General features: G+C 34.7%; 1 protein-coding gene across 3 annotated transcripts in view; it reads right to left on the minus strand.

Annotated features, from left to right (window-relative positions):
- Positions 1-414: 414 nt before the first annotated feature.
- The window catches only part of LOC126975746 (connectin-like), a 104,454-nt gene continuing 84,677 nt past the window's right edge, over positions 415-20,191 (minus strand). For all 3 annotated transcript variants that reach the window (XM_050823763.1, XM_050823764.1, XM_050823762.1), the window contains exons 2-3: positions 1,882-2,924; positions 415-1,264 (exon numbers count right to left, since the gene is read on the minus strand). In XM_050823763.1, coding sequence (XP_050679720.1) covers positions 534-1,264; positions 1,882-2,908 — 1,758 coding nt within the window. In that variant the 5' untranslated portion in view covers positions 2,909-2,924 and the 3' untranslated portion in view covers positions 415-533. The remainder of the gene's footprint in view (positions 1,265-1,881; positions 2,925-20,191) is intronic.

Below are 20,191 nucleotides of genomic sequence, written 5' to 3' on the forward strand. Positions count from 1 at the left end.
GTTATTGATCTCCTAACGTCTCGACTGATTTTTCAAATTTAACACTTGTGTACAGGACAATGTCTGTCGGGTCCTATAGTTTTTAGTAAAATACTTTCAGCAAGAGTAATCCGTTTATTGATATCGTCATCATAATAATGGAATGAAATAATTTATTATTTCCACCCTATATTTTGCGAGTAACATATTAACCACTCGTTTAATATGGGTGACAGCAAGAGTTGAACACAACCTCAAATTGTAGCAGATTATGCTTATAATGTAATTAGAACTAACTATCAAATTTTAAATCAATTGAACTAAACACGGAGCGTTTGTTTCTACACAGATTCATGACAGATCCAGACCACTGTAATCACACATCAATTGTTGACTGCAGCTCAGAAAGTCGTTAAGAATAAATAATATAACGAGTCATAGTTCAACCTAAAATTTTATTAAACAATCTTTTATTAGCCTATAATATAATATCTAAATGACTGTGAAAGTTAAATAACGACTTAATAAACTACATGAGATATATCAGTTAAAACTTAAATTACTAATTTAATACTAAGTGCCGCGATATACATAGTTATACATCCGATATTTTTAGATCCAATGTTCTTTCTTTCTTCAACAAATTCATTTACATCGTCTTGAATACTTCTATGTGCTTTTATTTTATCAGGTTTACCTTCATCAGATGCCATATCATGGTCATCAAATAAATTGTTAGCCATAGGCTTTGCTGACACAGTAGACAATTTGCTAGTTGTGTATAAATCTGACTTCTTTATATTGCCAACAGAATTATTGTCAATTAATGTCTCTGGATGTTTCGTCGTTGGCTCTGCATTTGCATTCAATGGATTTTTTGTAACTTTATCAGTGTTTGTTAGAGTTGTTGTTATTGTAACTAACTTAGTAGTGCTAGTTACAGAAGTTTCTTTCTGTTTTGTTATAATTGGTTTGTTCGTTACTGGTTCTGATTTTAGTAAATTATCGAAATTTGCTGTACAGTTTAACAGAAAGCGCATGTCGATGTAAAACAGTTTGCCACTTAGTTGTGTGTCGTCGTAGTATTCGTAATCGTTACTAGGTGCATTGTCCTCAGTTTCTGGTGCGTTTTTCTCAGCTTCAACTGTTTTCGTCCACTTATCACGAATTTCATTAGATGGAATACATTTCAGGTTTTCGATGCCCAGCGATAAGTGATGACTGCTAGTGGTATTCATCAGGTACAGGAACCAATCCAGACGACAGTCGCAAGGGAACATGTTATCTGGAAAAATTTAACGTTCATTACCTAAAAATATGATTGATTCTTTTGGTATTGATAGTTTAGTAAGCCAATAGTTAGTCCTAAAAGTATTAATTTACAAAATATTTTTTTACACGCGTACCTACGTATTTAATATAATACTGATACATTATTATACAAATTATCTTTCCCCAAACTACGCATTGCCTGTCCTATGAGTTGCAAGAGAACGATATATTTAATAATACGATATACTTAGTTATACATACATAAATACAAATATATATCCATGACTCGGAAACGAACATCCCTATCTATCCTATAAATGTTAGCACCTACCGGGATTCGAACCCACTATTTAATATTATGCTTGGTAAATAAATATTTTATACTGAAAAATTTGCCAAAATGACATTAATAGCAAGGTATCCCAAACTTCAGCGATATGCGTGTGGACAAATTGATAAATTTTCCGGGAAAAACAAATTAAAAGTAAAAGTATTCTAGTTTGTATTAAGTTTTTCAATAGTCCTTAAAAATTGGCCTTTCTAGCTTTCCATTTCCAGATCAGGCATATCATTAAATTTTGGGAATGTTGTAAAACTCTTTTACAAATAATTTTAAAATGGAAATCTTACCCTCAACATCTAAACTGCTGATATTCTTTGCCAAGTTACCAAGTAATGGTTCCATCACTTCAGGTTTCAAATTGCTAATCTGATTGCTTTTTAAGTTCAATACCATTAAAGACTTTAATCCTATGAATAGTTTATCATTTCCTAAATCTTTGATTGAATTATGAGCAAGTGAAAGCGACTGTAGTTTAGGAAGACCATGAAAGGCCTTCTCGTCCAGCATTTCAATTTTATTTCCATCCAAATTTAACGATTTGAGATTACTAAGTGGTAAAAATGTATTATCACCAATTACTTCCAAGCTATTGCTACTGAGATCAAGTTTTTCTAATTTATTTAAGCCCGAGAATGTCTCACTGTTAAGGCTAAATAGAATATTTCTGTCTATTTCGAGTTCCTTTAAGTTGGTTAAGTGTATAAATGCTCTATCATGAATCGTAGTTATTTTATTGCTCGTAAGATAAAGCTTTTCAAGAGAGGGTAAATCGATGAAGACGTCTCTGTTTATTTCAACAATTACATTTGTATCAAGACCAAGAGTGACCAAATCCCTGTGATGTGCAAATGCGTTCTTCTTTAACACTTTTATTTGATTGTCTCGTAGTGTGATTTCTTCGATGAAAGTTAAATTTGCGAAATCAAACGATTCTATTGTTTCGATGTTACCGTATTTCATCTCAAGTTTTAGCAAATACTTGGTATGCTCAAGTGCACGTTTTGGTATGTATTTTAAGACGATCCCTCTTGTGTTTGCAAATGTAAGTTTATGAAGGTTCTTTAAGTCTTCGAATGTTGACCAAATGGGGTCATCTGGTGCGACGTCATTGATGGTGGGATAGCAATCAGCTGATCTTATTGTTTTTGGTTCATGAGTATCTTTCGTGCAGAAGCATTGTACTTTATTTGTTGCATTGAATACTTGTTTACATAGATCGGATGGAGCTTCACGCTTCTCATGATGTGGAATGCCTTCTGTATTACTATGTAAGATCAGAATGGTGCATGTAAGTGCTAATATTTGCCAGCTCATTTTGCGTGTATTGTATCTGAAAAAAGAAAAAAAGCAGTTAGTTTTATATTATTTTTTAGTTTGAAATCTCTGAAACAGTTGTTTGTCTGAAAGCTATAAACAATAACCAAAATCTATTTATGTTATTAGACGAGTTATGGGGAAAAATCTTGATCATTATGGTATTAGAAAATATATAGCATAGGACATGATGACTTCTTACATAAACTGTAGATTACGATAAGTAAAGGTAGATGTGAATAGAATACAGTCTTTTTTTTTATGGAATAGGAGGACAAACGAGCGTACAGGTCACCTGGTGTTAAGTGATCACCGCCGCCCACACTCTCCTGCAACACCAGAGGAATCACAAGAGCGTTGCCGGCCTTTAAGGAAGGTGTACGCGCTTTTCTTGAAGGTACCCATGTCGTATCGTCCCGGAAACACCGCACAAGGAAGCTCATTCCACAGCTTCGTGGTACGAGGAAGAATGCTCCTTGAAAACCGCACTGTGGAGGACCGCCACACATCCAGATGGTGGGGATGATATCGTAACTTGTGGCGTGTCGTGCGAAGGTGAAATTCGGCGGCAGGAATCAGGTTGAACAGCTCTTCGGAAGACTCCCCGTGATAAATGCGGTAGAAGACAGGGTTTTTCAGATACAAGTCTTTGGGATCAATTGGTTTTAATTGGTTTAATTTTTAGTGCCACGTAAAAGCTTTTTTTATGAATTTACATATATTCCTTTTGAGTTACGATGTTATGACGATAAATTTTAAAATGTTAAAGTTTATTGAAATATTCATTTAAAATAGTGGCAATAAGTTTCTTGCTACTTCTTCTCATTAAAGCTCAACCTTTTTACGAATTAGTGGTAAAGGGTTAAATGTATGTAACTTTTGATATTCATACAGACCTATAAGTGGTTGAAGCATCAGTAATGGAGACAAATAAAACAAAGACTTTAATTATTGCAACAGTTATTACCATTTCATTATACATTTAACTTTGCCATCGATAGCTACAGCTTCGGTACACCGAAGTGTTCTTTATAGACATACCACCACGCTTGTCTTCCAGAAAGAAAGGCAGAGGTACTAGTTTAGTATTATAAGGTGTAATGCTGTCATTGAGTGATCAAAATGATAAATTTGGTACTAAACTTGCTGTATAATGAGTAGGTAACTCTGACATTACAAAGTCTATATAAACAATGCGTCATTAAAATATTTTGTAAAACTGCTAAGTTAAGAGTTTCAAGTTTCTGTTAGCAAGCACAATAGAATATCTAACTAGGTATCAATTATATTGTTGTTCTGATGAAATTGTTGCATTAAATAGAATATAATTTTAGATAAGTTATCGGAGAGCACTTAGATATTAATATCAAGCGGTCCGGGTAACAATGCTTCTCCTAAATAGGTCGCGTAATGGGGTAAAATGAACATTGTCCAATTTAACGACCAGAAGACTCAAATCTCTGCGTTTACCACAAAAAAAAACATCATTTGTCGTATCACCGATCTTCGACAACACTTCTCTTATTGTCTCGCCTAATATCGGGATACTGGGTCTGGAAATCTCGAGCGATTGCTAATTCCGAGGTAATGACCTCCAAATGTAAATAGCAAAGCCCAATTGGCTTCGAAGAAGCTTGGCGTCATAAGTTGAGCAAAAATGACTGGCAAATGATGACTGAAATGGCATAAATTCCTATATTCTAACGCTCTACAAAGCGCAGCTCTGGCCACATATGGAGTATTGCTGTCATCTCTGCTCTGGCGCACCCCAGTATCAGCTGAATGCTGCTCGAACTGTCAGGAATCCAGTGCTATGTGACCGGCTTGATCACTTGGAGTTGCATCGCTTCATCGTGTGTATTGCATTTATTACAGGGTGTTCTGAAGAACTGTTTCATCTGATTCCTGCCGCTGAATTACACCTTTGAACGACACGCTTCAAATTAGAATAATATGGCCACCATCTGGATGTCTGGCGCACCTCTACAGCGCGTTTTAAGGAACTTTCTTCCACGTACAACCAAGCAATAGAAGTTTCCTTAAACGGTATTTCCAGGACGATACGACGGGTACCAACCTTAAAAACTATGTAAAGTTTTCTAGGAGTCCTGCAATACACAGCAAAATTACTGCACATACTCCTGCAATGCCAAGTTCATGCGCATTTTTTAAGGTAACCACGTGGTATCGTTGTGCGTGAACCTATATTATGGCGTATCATATGAAGGTTGAACTCAGTAGCAAGGATTAAGTTAAAACTCTTCGGAAAACCCTTCTAAAGCTGCTTTTCATTGCATGGAGAATCAATTCGTTCCAACAAGATAAAAATGCTTAGTAACAATTGGTTTTTGACGTATTCATCTTAACAGAACAAAATACCAATTGCATACAAAATAATAAATTTAATATATAAAGTCCTCATCTTGTTATTGTCATTTATGTACATCAAATTATGTATTAATATCTGGACGACCGAGCCTTGCTCGGATTTTAAAGAATGTACAAAACTTGAAAAAAAAAATACTATAGGACATCTGGATTCGAACCAGGGTCTTCTGCGTTCCAGATCACCCAACGTCCCATCTGAGCTATTATAGTCTTGTGTATATAATATATATATATATATATATATATATATATATATATATATAAAACACGGATAAATTACATTTTTTAATATTGAAACCTAGCTAGGTCGAATTCTCGCCCCCGAAACCTGTATACTAAATTTTATTAAAATCATTGGAGCCGTTTCCGAGATTCAGAATATATATATATATATACAAGAATTGCTCATTTAAAGATAGTAGATATTATACACCTACGCACCTATTACATACCAGATAAATATGTAAATTTGAATGTATCATCGCATCTATATGCTACCAAACGGAAAAGCTATTAAGCCGTACGAATCGTAACAAATATTAACATAAGTCTAAAATTTTATATTAAGTAAGTTTGAATGTGTAAAGTTTCTTTCTGAGATTTCGTTTCTATGACTTTATTTGATATTTAAAACGCTTTTAAAAGTTGACTTCGATTTGTATAATAATGGTTTTACAAATAAATTTGTTTTATATTTAAATTTTTTTGTGAATTACTAGGACACGCATAAAATAGCTGAAGCGATCTAGAAGTGATGAAGTGAAGTGAGAAAATCGCTAGTTTTTTTACTTTGACTGGGTAGTTGATATCAATATATCTTAAAATGAATATGGCTTAAAGCAATAGACCTACAGAAGAATAATATACTAAAACAAAATATTGAGACAGTTTCTCAGGCCGTTTTGTCTCTCTCAGAGCGCCATTTGCTTCCAAAGTGGTGGTAGTGAGTTGTTTCACATCAAAAATAATTCTTAAGGAATCAATTTTTACTTTTGTTTTTAAATTAAAAATAAAAAAGTGCTAGCAACGAAAGTAAAGAGATTTTCACCAAGTCAAATATAACAAATAACAACAATGTTCATCTTCTCAAGAGACGGAGAAGGACGACCCCTAGGATGATTCGAGTCGACTTTACCCAAACCATCGTTACAGAGTCGAGCGTGACATTGAGTCTCATTCACGACCTACATTGCATAGCAGTGTTGTCAATCAATCAATCAATCAAATTCTTCATTTGCGTATAAACCTGGTATGTTACAATGATCTTACAGTTGTACATCTTTCGCCAGGTTTAACTAGGCATGCAAATTAATGGTATAAGTTATTTAACACTCATAACAAGATTAGATGATGCACAATAAATATTAATAACCATAAAAATAAAATAACTCTCTAGGCCTTACAAATAAACTTGGTATAAAGCAATTCCTGAGAATAAACCAAGGATATGCAAAATGTTTACCAATACAGATTTCGCGTATGATTATTGTGCTGCAGAGCAAAGCACGCCTTAAGATGTTTAACCTTCCAAGAACTTTATATTAAATAAGAATTTAAAGCGAACATATTGTATATATTGGGTGCATTATGTATATTTTGTACGATGATAGGAAACCATTACCCCCGATTTTAACCAATCACAGTTCAAACTAAGTTTAATAATACTCAGTTTTACGTAAACGAGTTCAAACGCCAGTCTTGATCTCGATTAAACACAAGACGGTTTCACCAAGTTTGAGTGTGTTGTCGTAAGCTGAGTTTGAAAATTGAAAAAGAAAACGTTTTTGTTGGTGAAATCCGATTTTTTTTTTATGGAAAAGGAGGACAAACGAGCGTACAGGTCACCTGGTATTAAGTGATCACGGCCGCCCACATTCTCTTGCAACACCAGAGGAATCACAGCAGCGTGGCAGGCTCCTTTGCACAGGATGCCGGCTAGGTTATAAGTTCCTCAACGACGACTATTTCTGCCGTGGAGCAGTAATGTGTAAGCATTATTATGGTTTGGTCTGTAGGGCGCCGTAGCTAGTGAAATTACTGGGCAAATGAGATTTAACATGTTATGTCTGAAGACGATGAGCGCAGTTGGGTGCCGCTAAGAATTTTTGTTTTCTTCAATAATCCTATGGCAATGCATTGTTATGGACAGAACGTATTAAATACCATCAACTGAACCTCCTGCTTGTCTTGTCCCTTAATATCATTAAAAAAAAGTGTACGCGCTTTTAAAGGTACCCTTGTCGTATCGTAATATAATAATATCGAATTGAATCTCTAAACACGTTTTCAGGTGTAAACTTAGTTCAAAGTATCCAAATGTTTTGAGTTTTCTATAGTGTTAATTCCGCCAATATATATCTTTAAAACAATTCGACACGTGTTTCGCCTCTACATGAGGCATCCTCAGGACATGTTGACTCGCAAAAATCTGGCACGAGACTGGATCCGGAAACCGCTCTTTTATACCCTCGTCCCATGAAATGATGCGCTGTGATTGTTCGGCTGTAAAACACTAAAGAAACCTCAAAACATTTGGATAATTATGGATTTCCGCAAAGTAACGCCCTAATTCGATATATTTTTTTATATTTTTTATTATTTAGTCTCAAAACAGCATCAAAAGTACCGAGTATGACAAGGAGATTTGATGATATCATCCCCACAAGAAACATGGCTAAATAATTTGTATAATATCGTGTAACCTCAGCAACAAATATGAAATCTTGCATAATTAAAGGGCACTTAGATATACAAGACAAGCTGATGTTGCACTAAGATAATAAACAGAAAGATAAGATAAAGATAACACAGATATTGAAGCCATGGAATTATGTTAAAATGCATAAGATTATAATCTGTAAAGTAAAGCAACGCAAAACTTAAGCCATATTTGTTTAAGAAAAAATCATATTAATTGGTCGACTGGTGCTGAAATGGAACGGAAACATATTTTTTTTATTACAGTAAGGGTCAACACGAGCTGCACGTTCAGCTGATGGTAATTGACACGCCCTGCTCATTACATTGCAGTGCAGCACTGCAATGTAATGAGCAGGGCGTCACTTAGGATTATAGAAAAATCAGATATTCTGAGCAGCGCTACTCCTGCACGCGTCACCTTGCGACAACCGATGTTAAGTCTCATTTGCCCAGTAATTTCACTAGCTACGGCGCTCTTCAGGCCGAAACAAATATTGCTTCCACATTACTGCTTCACGGCAGAAATAGGCGCCGTTGTGGTAACCATAATCCAGCAGACAACCTGTGCAAAAGAGCCTCCCACTGTTATATACAAACATCCATTATTATACAATAGAGAATTTTACGCGAATAAAAGTGTGATTACCAGACTCTAACGGCCTTACAAATAAACTTGGCATAAATTTATACCTTAGAATAAACCAAGAATATACAAAATGTTGAATATATCGCTGACAGCACTGTCAATACAATAATAATAATTTTGGAGTTATCCGAATGTCAGGGCACCCTAGCAAATAAACGCAGGTAAAGTTATAAGTCCGAATAAACCAATTCCAATTCAAATAATTTTATTCAAAATAGGATGTGACATCACTTATTGAAAGTGAAAAACTACCACTCATTCCAAAAAAAATGCCACAGACCTGAAAAGAACAACAATCAACGGGCCTTTTTTATCAAAAAATATGATTACAAAGTAATATTGAACAATTAAACTTTTTATTTAATAGCCTGAAATAGGTCGCTCCTTTCCCAGATTGCTGTGGAATCATTAAGAAAGTCATTTATGTTATAGTAACCTTTACCACACAAACGTTTTCTAACAATTCTTTTGAATATCGTAATACTTTTGTTTTGAACATATTCTGGAATCTTGTTATAAAAGCATATACATCGACTCACAAAAGACTTACTAACTCGACTTAGCTGAGTAGTAGGCATAACAAGTTTATGTTTATTCCTCGTGTTGACATTCTGATTGTCACAGTTTCTAGCAAAGTCCTCAATGTGCTTATGAACATATAGAACATTATCAAGAATATATTGAGAAGCAACATTCAAAATGGTTATTTCTTTTAAAAAAATCTCTTAATGATTTTTAAGGACCTAGGTTATAAATAGCGCGAATAGCCCTCTTCTGCAGCACAATAATCTTACGCAAAATGAGTATTGGTAAACATTTAGCATATCCTTGGTTTATTCTCATACATAACTTTATACCAAGTTTATTTGTAAGGCCTAGAGAGTCCTGATTATTTATATCCCTTCGACTTTTCTTGATACATTAGTCACGTCCCGATAAATATATTCGCAAGATAAATGAGCGTAGCTAAAAGGTTTTCGAGAGCTATCCGTTGGATATCAGCTGTTCCACGTCACTGATCCTTCGCGACACAATCTATCAACCTTCACACCTTAACGTCAATAATTTTTCTGGAGAAAGGAAAATGTTATGTAATTAAAGAAATGAGAAGGTTTATAACACACATGTGTGTATTTATTATTAGATTTCTCAATCTATATGTATAAAAGAGAATGTATGTTTGTATGTTCCCTAATAACTCCTAAACTATTCGACCGATCTCAATGAAATCTTTTGTAATAGATTTTTTGAAGCTCAAGGAAGGTTTACATATATAATTTATATGGCAAAACAACAAAATTATTGTTGTAGCGAAGTTCTTTTGCATGTTTTATAGTGGAGATTTTTTTAATGTAAATAAGGGACGAGACGAGCAGGACGTTCAGCTGATGGTAATTGATACGCCCTTCCCATTACAGTGCAGTGCCGCTCAGAATGATTGAAAAACCCAAAAATTATGAGCGGCACTACAACTGCGCTCGTCACCTTGAGACATACGATGTTACATCTCATTTGCCCAGTAATTTTACTAGCTACGGCGCCCTTCAGACCGAAACACAGTATTTCTGACACATTACTGCTTAACGGCAGTAATAGGCGCCGTTGTGGTACCCATGATCCAGCCGGCATCCTGTGCAAAGGAGCCTCCCACTGGTAAAGATGAAAGTGAAAAACGAAAATGCGTTATCCCTCCACTCGTCAAACGATGGCACCGCTTATTTTGATTAATGTTATAGTTTCTGTGTAGCTCAATTGGTCTAGCCAATGGACAGTTATTAGAATAAGGATTGGTCTCCACTGCGCTCCAACTAGGTTGCGCAGTACTTAAGAACAATAGCTTTTTTATTACTGCTACTATTAGATGCTTGTGCCCATCTTGACAATCAATGGAATCTCTCAAATTTTGTAACATACGCTTCGTGTTATTTTACATTGAAATTAATAAAATACAACATACTTACTGATGATATGTGATCCCAGTGTCTTTCTTATTTCTTGTAGTATTATTTTTACAAAGCTTTACTACGTAACCCAGTTTTTTAGTTTCAATTATTAACAAAGTTTAACAGAACATGTGGCACGTCAACGACACACATTGTTCGAGACTGGCTCGAGTACGCCCACTTCTTGTTTGTACAGAGTAAAGCAGTGTTAACCGTTTGCTATGTAATTTAATTTAATAATATAATATTTAAAATTGAACACATATTTTTTATTGGACAGAAAATTCTCTCGTTTGAATATGAAAATATGTTTCGGCATTGGTCCCATTTAAAGAGAAATAAAATATGAGGTCTAGATATGATGTCTATAAGGTCCATAACCAATAAGAAAATACTCCACAAGTTTAACAGGGTTGTTTCTAGATACTTTGTTATTTTCGACAATATTTCAACCATTGGCACATAAATAAATATTTTTTGAAATCGACGATTAAACCACGCGTCCTAGTCGTGTTAATACTATTAATAATTCTAATTAAAAAGGTGGGTTTTTTGAAAGATTTCTTCTTTCTATGAATTCGTTTTGTTATTATTGTTTTTGGTAATATTCGGAGTTATTTTGGCGCTTGTAGCATTACGCTAAGAAACCGAACAAAATATATCAGACCGAGTCTTAACCAAAAAACCCTTGATACATTGGCAGTAGATTCAGAAGTGGCGTGTGTTAGAAGTCAACAAGATATGGCAGTTAGATATTAAATTTCGACTCTTTTGAAAAAACCATCGTGTACCACATATAACAAGAACACTTCAGATAAATATGTTTTTACTTCTTTACAAAATAAATTAAATCAAGAAAATTTAGTCATTTCAAAGGCCGGTAAAGGTAATTGCATTGTTATTTTAAATAAAAACGATTATGATATATAACCGAACAAAAGACTAACCGATTAACGTTTAAGTGCATAGAGAACTTTTCATGCGATTTGTTCAAGCTTTATTAAACGTTGTAAGTTTATTATAAAAGTTTTGATGAATGAACCGGCTTAAAACGGTTTCTCCATAGTCGAGTTAGCTACTAGAGTAGAGTTTAAGTGATAATTGTTTAACAACACCGTAAGAAACTTACTTTTGGTACGTAGCTCATCTCATTTCGACTCTTACGAAACTAATCGGTGTATAGTCATAATGTTTACACTTTGAACGAGATAATAGATTCAAACCGATTTAAGTACAAGATAAATATATAAGCACAGATAATTAGTCACGTATGTTTATTAATTGTTAACACTGAATCACGCCAACTATTCAATTATCAAAATCGATTAATTCACCCGAGCATCAATTACTCACACTCTCGATGCAACCGTACTCGATTCTATTCTGAATATACTAATATTATTACAAACAGGAAATATTTGATTGTTTATTTGCATTGATTAGGCTTCGAAACTACTGAACCGATTGGAATTCATTCACTGTTGTGAAGCTACAATATCCCCGCGTGACATAGGCTATGATATATTAAAAAAAATAGGAATCTTTACTAAAACTGCAATAATGTTACCCAAGGTGTATGGTATGGTTTGGTATAGGGGCTCCTGTTTCCGCAATTAAAAATTTTGCATGGGTCCATTTTGCGTGCAGTATTGGCCAGTTACTCCAACTCCTTCCATAAGTTCAGAACATTCCTGGAGATTTCGCAGACTTCCAGTAGCGACCTCGTATTGGTTAAGTTTTTTGCCCGTTGGTTGGCCACCCCCGCACATTCAAGGATTACGTAAGTGACCGTTTCGTCCTCGAGCAACATCCGCTGCAGCATTACCCAACGAACCGCTATGTCCCTTGATCCATTGCAGAATCACCCGGTTATAAGAGGCAACTTGTTCCAGGGTTTGGTGACACTTGTATATTAGCCCTGAGTTGTAGGTACCCTTCAGCGCTGTTAGTACCGTCATACTGTCAGAAAGAATTCTGATTCTGTGGCCATGTACTTTTCTTCTCAATACTGCGTTGGCAGCTTCCTTGATGGCTACACACTCAGATTGGAAGACGGAGCTGTGTGTGCCCAAGGGCATAAAATCATCGCGTACGTTGCGAAAACTATCGATGATATAATAAAACTATGTATTACGAGTTTGCAGAACAAATCAGTATTTACGAAGTGTCGCGATAGCATAATATTGTGTTATGTAATGAGTTGCAACAAATGATGGACTGTTTGCACGAGAGCTTTAAAAGCAAGAGGTTTGAATGCAAGAAAGACGAAAGTGATAGTATTTGAGAAGGATAAAAGTTTGACTGAGTGTAATATTACGATTTTTTTATGGAAAAGGAGGACAAACAAGCGTACGGGTCACCTGGTGTTAAGTTATCACCGCCATCCACATTCTCTTGCAACATCAGAGGAATCACAGGACCGTTGTCGGCCTTTAAAGAAGGTTTACGCACTCGTTTTTTGAAGGTACCCATGTCGTATCGTCCCAGAAACACCGCACAAGGAAGTTCATTCCACAGCACAGAACTTGGAAGAAAGCTCCTTGAAAACCACACTGTGGAAGACCGCTACATATCCAGTTGGTGGGGATGATATCCTAACTTGTGGCGTGTCGTGCGATGGTGAAATTCGGCGGCAGGAATCAGGTGAAACAGCTCTTCGGAACACTCCCCATGATAAATGCGGTAGAGGACACACAATGAAGCGATGTCTCTACGCAACGCCAAGTGATCCAGCCGTTCATAGAGCACTGGGTGCCCGACAATTCGAGCTGCTTGAAAATGAATGGCTACAGAACAAACTACAGAATTCATATATTTGGGTATCATATTTATAAGAGACTATCAGGTGATCCTCAATACAAAAAGGAATGATTAAATATTGACAAACTTATAAGAAAACTAGAATGTGTTACATTTTTTTTCTGTTATTTCGAATAATCTCCAAAATTTTTAAATAATTTAGAGGACTTTATACAGACCCTTAATAGAGTGATCTCGAATCAAGAATGTAAGAAGCTGTTATATTAACATTACGAACTCTTCAAATTACTTATAGTTATTCATGTACCTATCACTAATTTAGAAAAAGCTGTCCATTGAGAACCGTCGAGAATTTAAATGTAGTATTTTAAATAAGAAAATCCATTAAATATCAACAAGCCACGCTAAACGGACGCGGCAGATTTCAAAAGAGATATAAAATACATTGTTTACATTACCTACAAGATGAGAATAGACACAGGTACAATTTTAGATAAATTAGTCATGACGTAGGAAAGCTACGTTGGCCGACTTCCGTGTGCTGTACTTGATTTCAGTGGGAAATTTTGAAGCTTTACTCTACTTTTTACTGGTAGAAGTATTCATTAGTCGACAGTCCTCATATTGGTATTGGCTGCGCCGCAGTTATTTCTTTTCTTGTAATTTGGTTATGGCAATTTATCGTGCCGACAGTTTCCTGTAGATAGAGAAATACCTAGACTCATTAATAATAATAATAATAAATCTTTATTTGTTGCAAAGAAAAAATACAATTTTTCTTAAAATTACCCTCGACCCCCAAACTAGGACAGCCCGTGACATGGGGGTCAGTCTCTTCCCAGTTGTGCATTAAATTTGATAATATAATGTTATATGTCAGAAGAGGTAAGGTAAGTAAGTAAGATCTTTATTTGTTTTAGCTCTCCAAGTTATTGGAACGAATCGATTCCTTATGGCAGGCTTGGAGGAGATAGGGATTTTGCTGCGGGACCTAACTGAAAAAAATGAGATAGTAAAACCGTAAGAAAAAGTCCGTGGAATAAAACCGTTAAATGAGACGTGCGCAGGCGCGACAGTCGTTTCTATTTCTATGTAATTTTATGTTGTCAAACAAAAATAAAGAGACATATTTTGTTATATTAATTGATAATTTGGATTACGATTTTTTTTATTATATATAATTTATTATTTCCTAAAATACTGAATTTCCTAAATACTTTCGTGTAGTTAAATAAAAACTAATCTGCAAAATTTAAGAGAAAAATCAAGAAAACCTACATAAAATTGAACACGATTTTTTTTTTTACAAATTGTGTCGTTTTACATTAGCCGAAGGAACTTCGTTCCTACCTGGTGTCCCACGACACCACATCTTTTTATCTTATAATAAGATTGTAGCTCTCCAAGTCGTGCCCGTTATTGAGCATACAAATATTTGACATATAGATATTATAATCAAATCATAATAATTATCATAAAACAAAATTGATTACATCATGAAATAAAGTTAAATTAAATTAATTGCATCATGAAGTTAAAAATAAGAACGACCATATTATTATTAAGAAAAAATATTATAAATGTCACAGTTAAATTAAAAATTATGTTCAAAATACGCAGTTACTAAATACTTATTTGTCAGTGTTACTTCAAGGCTTCAAAGTCATTTTCTATTAAAAATTCTCTAATCTTATAATAACATTTATGCGCTAAATATATTTTAAGTTTGTGTTTAAATTCCCTTTTAGGCCAATTTCTCACATGCTCTGGTAATTTATTATAAATTTGTTGTGCCATGCAGATTATACTTGAGTGTTTTAAAGTGATGTTTGATTTCTCCAGACATAAGCGATTTTCAAAACGTAAATTTCTCGTTTGGCCTTCGGATCTCGTTTTGTAAAGGTGGGGGTTGTCTTGTACAAAGACAGCTACTTCTAGAATATATAGCGCAGGTAACGTTAAAATACTGTGTTTTTTAAAGTAGAGTACGCAGCTTACTGTCCTTTTTAATTTAAACATAGCTCTTATACAGCTTTTTTGTGAAAGAAGTACTGCATGGCCTCCGCTACTGTTGCCCCAAAATATACTACCGAAGCGAAGTATAGATTCAACTAACCCGTAATATGCAGACAGTAGGGCTTTTATATGGGTAATCTTGAATAGATGAAATAGTGCGTATGCCTGCGAGTTTTTACAATTGTGTCCGTCTGTTGATTCCAGGTTAGTTTATTATCAATTGTAATACCTAAGAATCTAGCTGTTCTGGATGCATTTATATATTGATCTTCTTGTTTAATTGGCAGATTCCCAAATTTATTATTTCTTAAATAAAATTGCATTAAACTAGTTTTTTTAGATTTACTAATAATTTATTTGCATTAAGCCACAATATTGTTTTGTCCAAGGCGTGATTTATGTGTGATTCAAAATTATCCTTATCATTACATATTTTAATAATTACGGTGCTATCATCATCAAACAGTGCGATTGGACGGTAATTTTTCAATTCTTCTGTATTGCCCTTCTTATAAAGAGGTTTTATCATGGCATGTTTCAATTTTTCTGGAAAAACTCCGTGCACTATACTCAAATTAACTATATGGTTCAGCGGTTCTGAGAGATACTGAGCAACATACTTAATTACTTTTGTGGGGATGCCATCATAACCTACACTACGTGTGTTTTTAGTGATTTTATAATTTAAACAAACTCTTGAGGTAGAACTGGCTCCATAAACACACTAGTTAAGCACGTTAGAAAGCATAAGTCAAAAAATAATTTAAATATGTCAATAAACGTGTCATAAGCTTCGTTAGGGTCATCTAAAACTAAAACTTGATGATATGAAAGATTTTCCATGCAATGTTTAAACTTTTCCAAGTTATCCTTACTATAGTCACTTACCTTGATCCGCCAGTATGGAATTCTACATGTCTTTTTAACTTCAAATATGATAATTTGAGCATTATGATCTGATAGGTAAAAGGCGATAGTTATGCTTTTACATATTTGTTTGAAATTGTGTACAATATTATCTAGACATGTTCCTGATGCAGGTCTTGTGACTTCTCGAAATTGTGGTTTTAAATTACAATTAAGTAGAAAATTTTCAAAATCGCGTGCATGTTTTGTGTTAATCAAAATATTTATATTGAAGTCACCACAAACATCAATTTTTCTATGAGATGAAGTATTCAACTTTCGCAAAATGTGCTCAAAACGTTCATAGAAGAGTTCAAGTACATACAAAATGTAATATGGTACTCTATACATACATAAAACTACTATATTATGATCAAGAAGATCAATAGCGCAGCACTCAAATATGCCCTTTATTGACATTTCTGATACAAATATGATTTCTTTATATTTTAAGCTAGACATCACAAGAATACATGCACCACCTTTACTCATATCATGACGCGAATAACATGCAGCCAAATGAAAGTTTGGAACTAAAAGAGAAGTGAAGAAGAACTAAGGGTCACGTCATAGAAAGAGAGGCAACTTCTAGGTGAATCAAAATGTAGGGTAATAGCGCGGTGCGATCTGAATTAAATCTTATTATATGGCCGCAAGAGTTCTATTTCTTTAATTGATTATATCGTCATATTCTTTTTTTATGACATGTAATTGTTGTTTTTTCGAAAGTACATAAAAAAATGATTTAAATAACTTACTGAGTGACCGTCATGGCTAAGATCAGGATTTAAAAAAGACGTCCACTGCTGGACAAAGGCCTCCCCCAAAGGTCTTCACGGCGATCAATCCTGCGCTGCCCTCATCCAAAGCTTATTTAACGTATTCCTTAATTTTAACATGAAAGTGAATCATGGAGATTACGATATTGTCACGAATGGCTCACCCAATGTCATGACGACCACCCAACTTGGTTTTGGGTCACTGAAAGAATAAAGATGGCTACGGAAGGTCGTATAAGACCATCTTTGTGGTCTTATACGACCACAAAGATGGTCTTATGGCCATTGCCGACCTAAACTTTATTGCCTCGAGACAACTGACTTGGGTTTCCTCCAAGTCTTAGCAACCACGAGCGGAATCCACGGAAGGGATTAGCCAGCAGAATAGGACTGAAGGTTCATTGTGGTAGAAAGTGTTCGGTCGAATTTCAATGCGTTGAAAACCATTACCAGGCCTACCATCAAATTTTAATAAGCGATGCGAATCCGACGCAGTTCAGTTTAGGTTTTTTTTATGGAATAGGAGGACAAACGAGCGTACCTGGTGTTAAGTGATCACCGCCGCCCACATTCTCTCGCAACACCAGAGGAATCACAAGAGCGTTGCCGGCCTTTAAAAAAACCTACCTAAACTGTATCACTAAAATTCGTACCATTAAGTGCCTTTTACTGAATGCCGTTTGGATCGCTTATGAAGAATGAACGAAATAAAATTGCGTTTCGAATCCTTAAATGATATGATTTTAGCGGTTTTTTTTGCGTAGAAAATACTAAAAATACATTTTAAAATTGCGCAATTGCGTCACGTTATGAACCATTAAGCCCTTTTTTATACTTATTAAATAATAGTAATATAAATAAATATAGTTCTTTAAATTACAAATTAAATGTTAGCTTAATTGTTTTCGTAAAAATAACGAGTTATGAACGCACCTCCATTGATGTTTGATTTGACAGGACCACAGAGTACATATTTTTAATTCGTTCTTGTGAACAGGCTATAGCCCGGGCCCTTACTGCCTCGTCTTTAGTATTTTCATTTTTGGTATTTATTTTCAGTATTTTGTTTTACAAAAAAATCCAATAAAATATTTTCATCTCATCTTTAGTCAATAAAATTTTTCTTTTTTATGTTTTCACTATATTTTAAAAGTTTATTAACAACACGATTCACTTTCCTCTAAGGAAGTAGCAACTTTTTTCGAAACGGTCACTTTGACAAATTAGCTATCCAGTTTAGGTTCAAATAACACCTCATGGTACGAATGAATGAACGAACTAGATCAGTTTGCGATTCAGTTGATATCATTTTTGACATTCAATTGACATCATTGCGATTTAATCAGTTGATTTGACGTCAACCTAAATTAGATAGCTCTAATCACGTCGTGGTACGAAATAGCAAAGCAGTATATTTTAGGTTGTCAATTGAATCGCAATAAGAGTTCATGGTAGGCCCGCAGGGGTTGTGTTTGTTACTTTATTTTAAATGGTATGTTCGCATTTTGTATTGTTCGTATTCTGGTCACGTAGCTAGACTGGCAGAATAGATGGAGTCACAAGATATCACGTTGGAAAGGGCCACAAGGCACTAGAAGTAGAGGTCGACCATCAACCCGGTGGTCTGATGATATCATACAAGTGGCCGGTGAACAGTGGATGGAGACTGCAAGGAACAGGGATAGTTGGAAATCTCTAGAGGAGGCCTTTGAGAACGAGGGGTTCTTACTATAAAAATTTATTTTTAAATTAAAAGTTATAGAAATAAGTTTATTTTGTATATAATATGTTAATATTTATGCGGTAGAAGAAATTCAAATTCAAATATTATTATTCAAAACTCATTGAAAGTCAAAAACTACCACCCATTTCAAAAAATATGTTTACAAAGCAATATTGTACAATTAAACTTATTATTTAATAGCTTGAGGGCGGTCGGAATACTTTTGTATTGAACATTTTCTGGGGTCTTGTTGTAAAAGCAGATACATCACACACCAACAACAAAAGACTTAATAACTCGACTTAGCCGAGTAGTAGACATTATAAGTTTATGGCTGTTCCTGTTGTTAACATTATGCCTATGACAGTTTCTAGCAAATTCACTTATGTGCCTATGAACATACATTACATTATAAAGAATATATTGAGAAGCAACAGTCAAGATGTTAATTTCTTTGAATTTTCCTTTCAATGATTCTTTAGGACCTAGGTTAATGGCATACAATGATTAAATATTCTTCAATATTATATTTCCAAGGGTTAAACCCCCTTATTCATAATGGTCCGCTAACTTAAAACAGCCACTAAGGAGTGTTTTTTCTTATTCTGACTTAGGTCAATAGAAGAAGATAGAGTGAGAATTAGCAATGCTTTAAGTTAGCAGACTATTATGAATAAGGGAGAAAGTCTATACGCTTAGGTCGTCTATACGCTATTATATTTTCAGTTTTTATAAAAAGAAAAGTTCCAATACTTCTAAATCTGTAACAACAGCTTTTATCACCCTTTTTACAAACCTCGCCCTACGGCACTTTCCATTACTATAATGTAACTAAATATGTAAAACTTTATTACCGAAAAATAGAGTAAAACCAACTTGCTCTAGTTGAATTTCAGTCTCGCAAAATAGAGCACGGTTTAATATCAGGGTGAGTAATAAATTGTAAGTGTGCTCTCGGACTTCCTTGCAGCCAGGTGTAAGTAAAGATTATGGGTGATGTTTTATGACCAATGCTTTAGAATGTTTGAGGTACAGTAATAGTTTGTCCAGTAACAGATTAAAATATTAGCAAAAAAGTATAAAGTTTAAGTATAAAGACATAATACAGAAAAAAAATTTGAAAAACAAAATTTTAAGAACGATGCGGGATTCGAACCCACGACCTCCGGCGGTCCGTGCCGGTGCTCTAACCATCAACTGTAAAGTAGATCCCGTAGATGAAGCCACAACCTGAGAGTTGAACAAAGCAAACAGAATTTTATATCGAGGCGGTAATCGAACGGTTAGTTCAGTTGGTTAGAGCACCGGCACGGAACGCCGGAGGTCGTGGGTTCGAATCCCGAATCGTTCATAAAATTTTGTTTTTCAAATTTTATTTGTGTATTAATCCTAGAAAAGAGGGTTATCACTTTACAAACATAA

Source organism: Leptidea sinapis, chromosome 37, assembly GCF_905404315.1.
Source record: "Leptidea sinapis chromosome 37, ilLepSina1.1, whole genome shotgun sequence".
NCBI classification, from domain to species: domain Eukaryota; kingdom Metazoa; phylum Arthropoda; class Insecta; order Lepidoptera; family Pieridae; genus Leptidea; species Leptidea sinapis.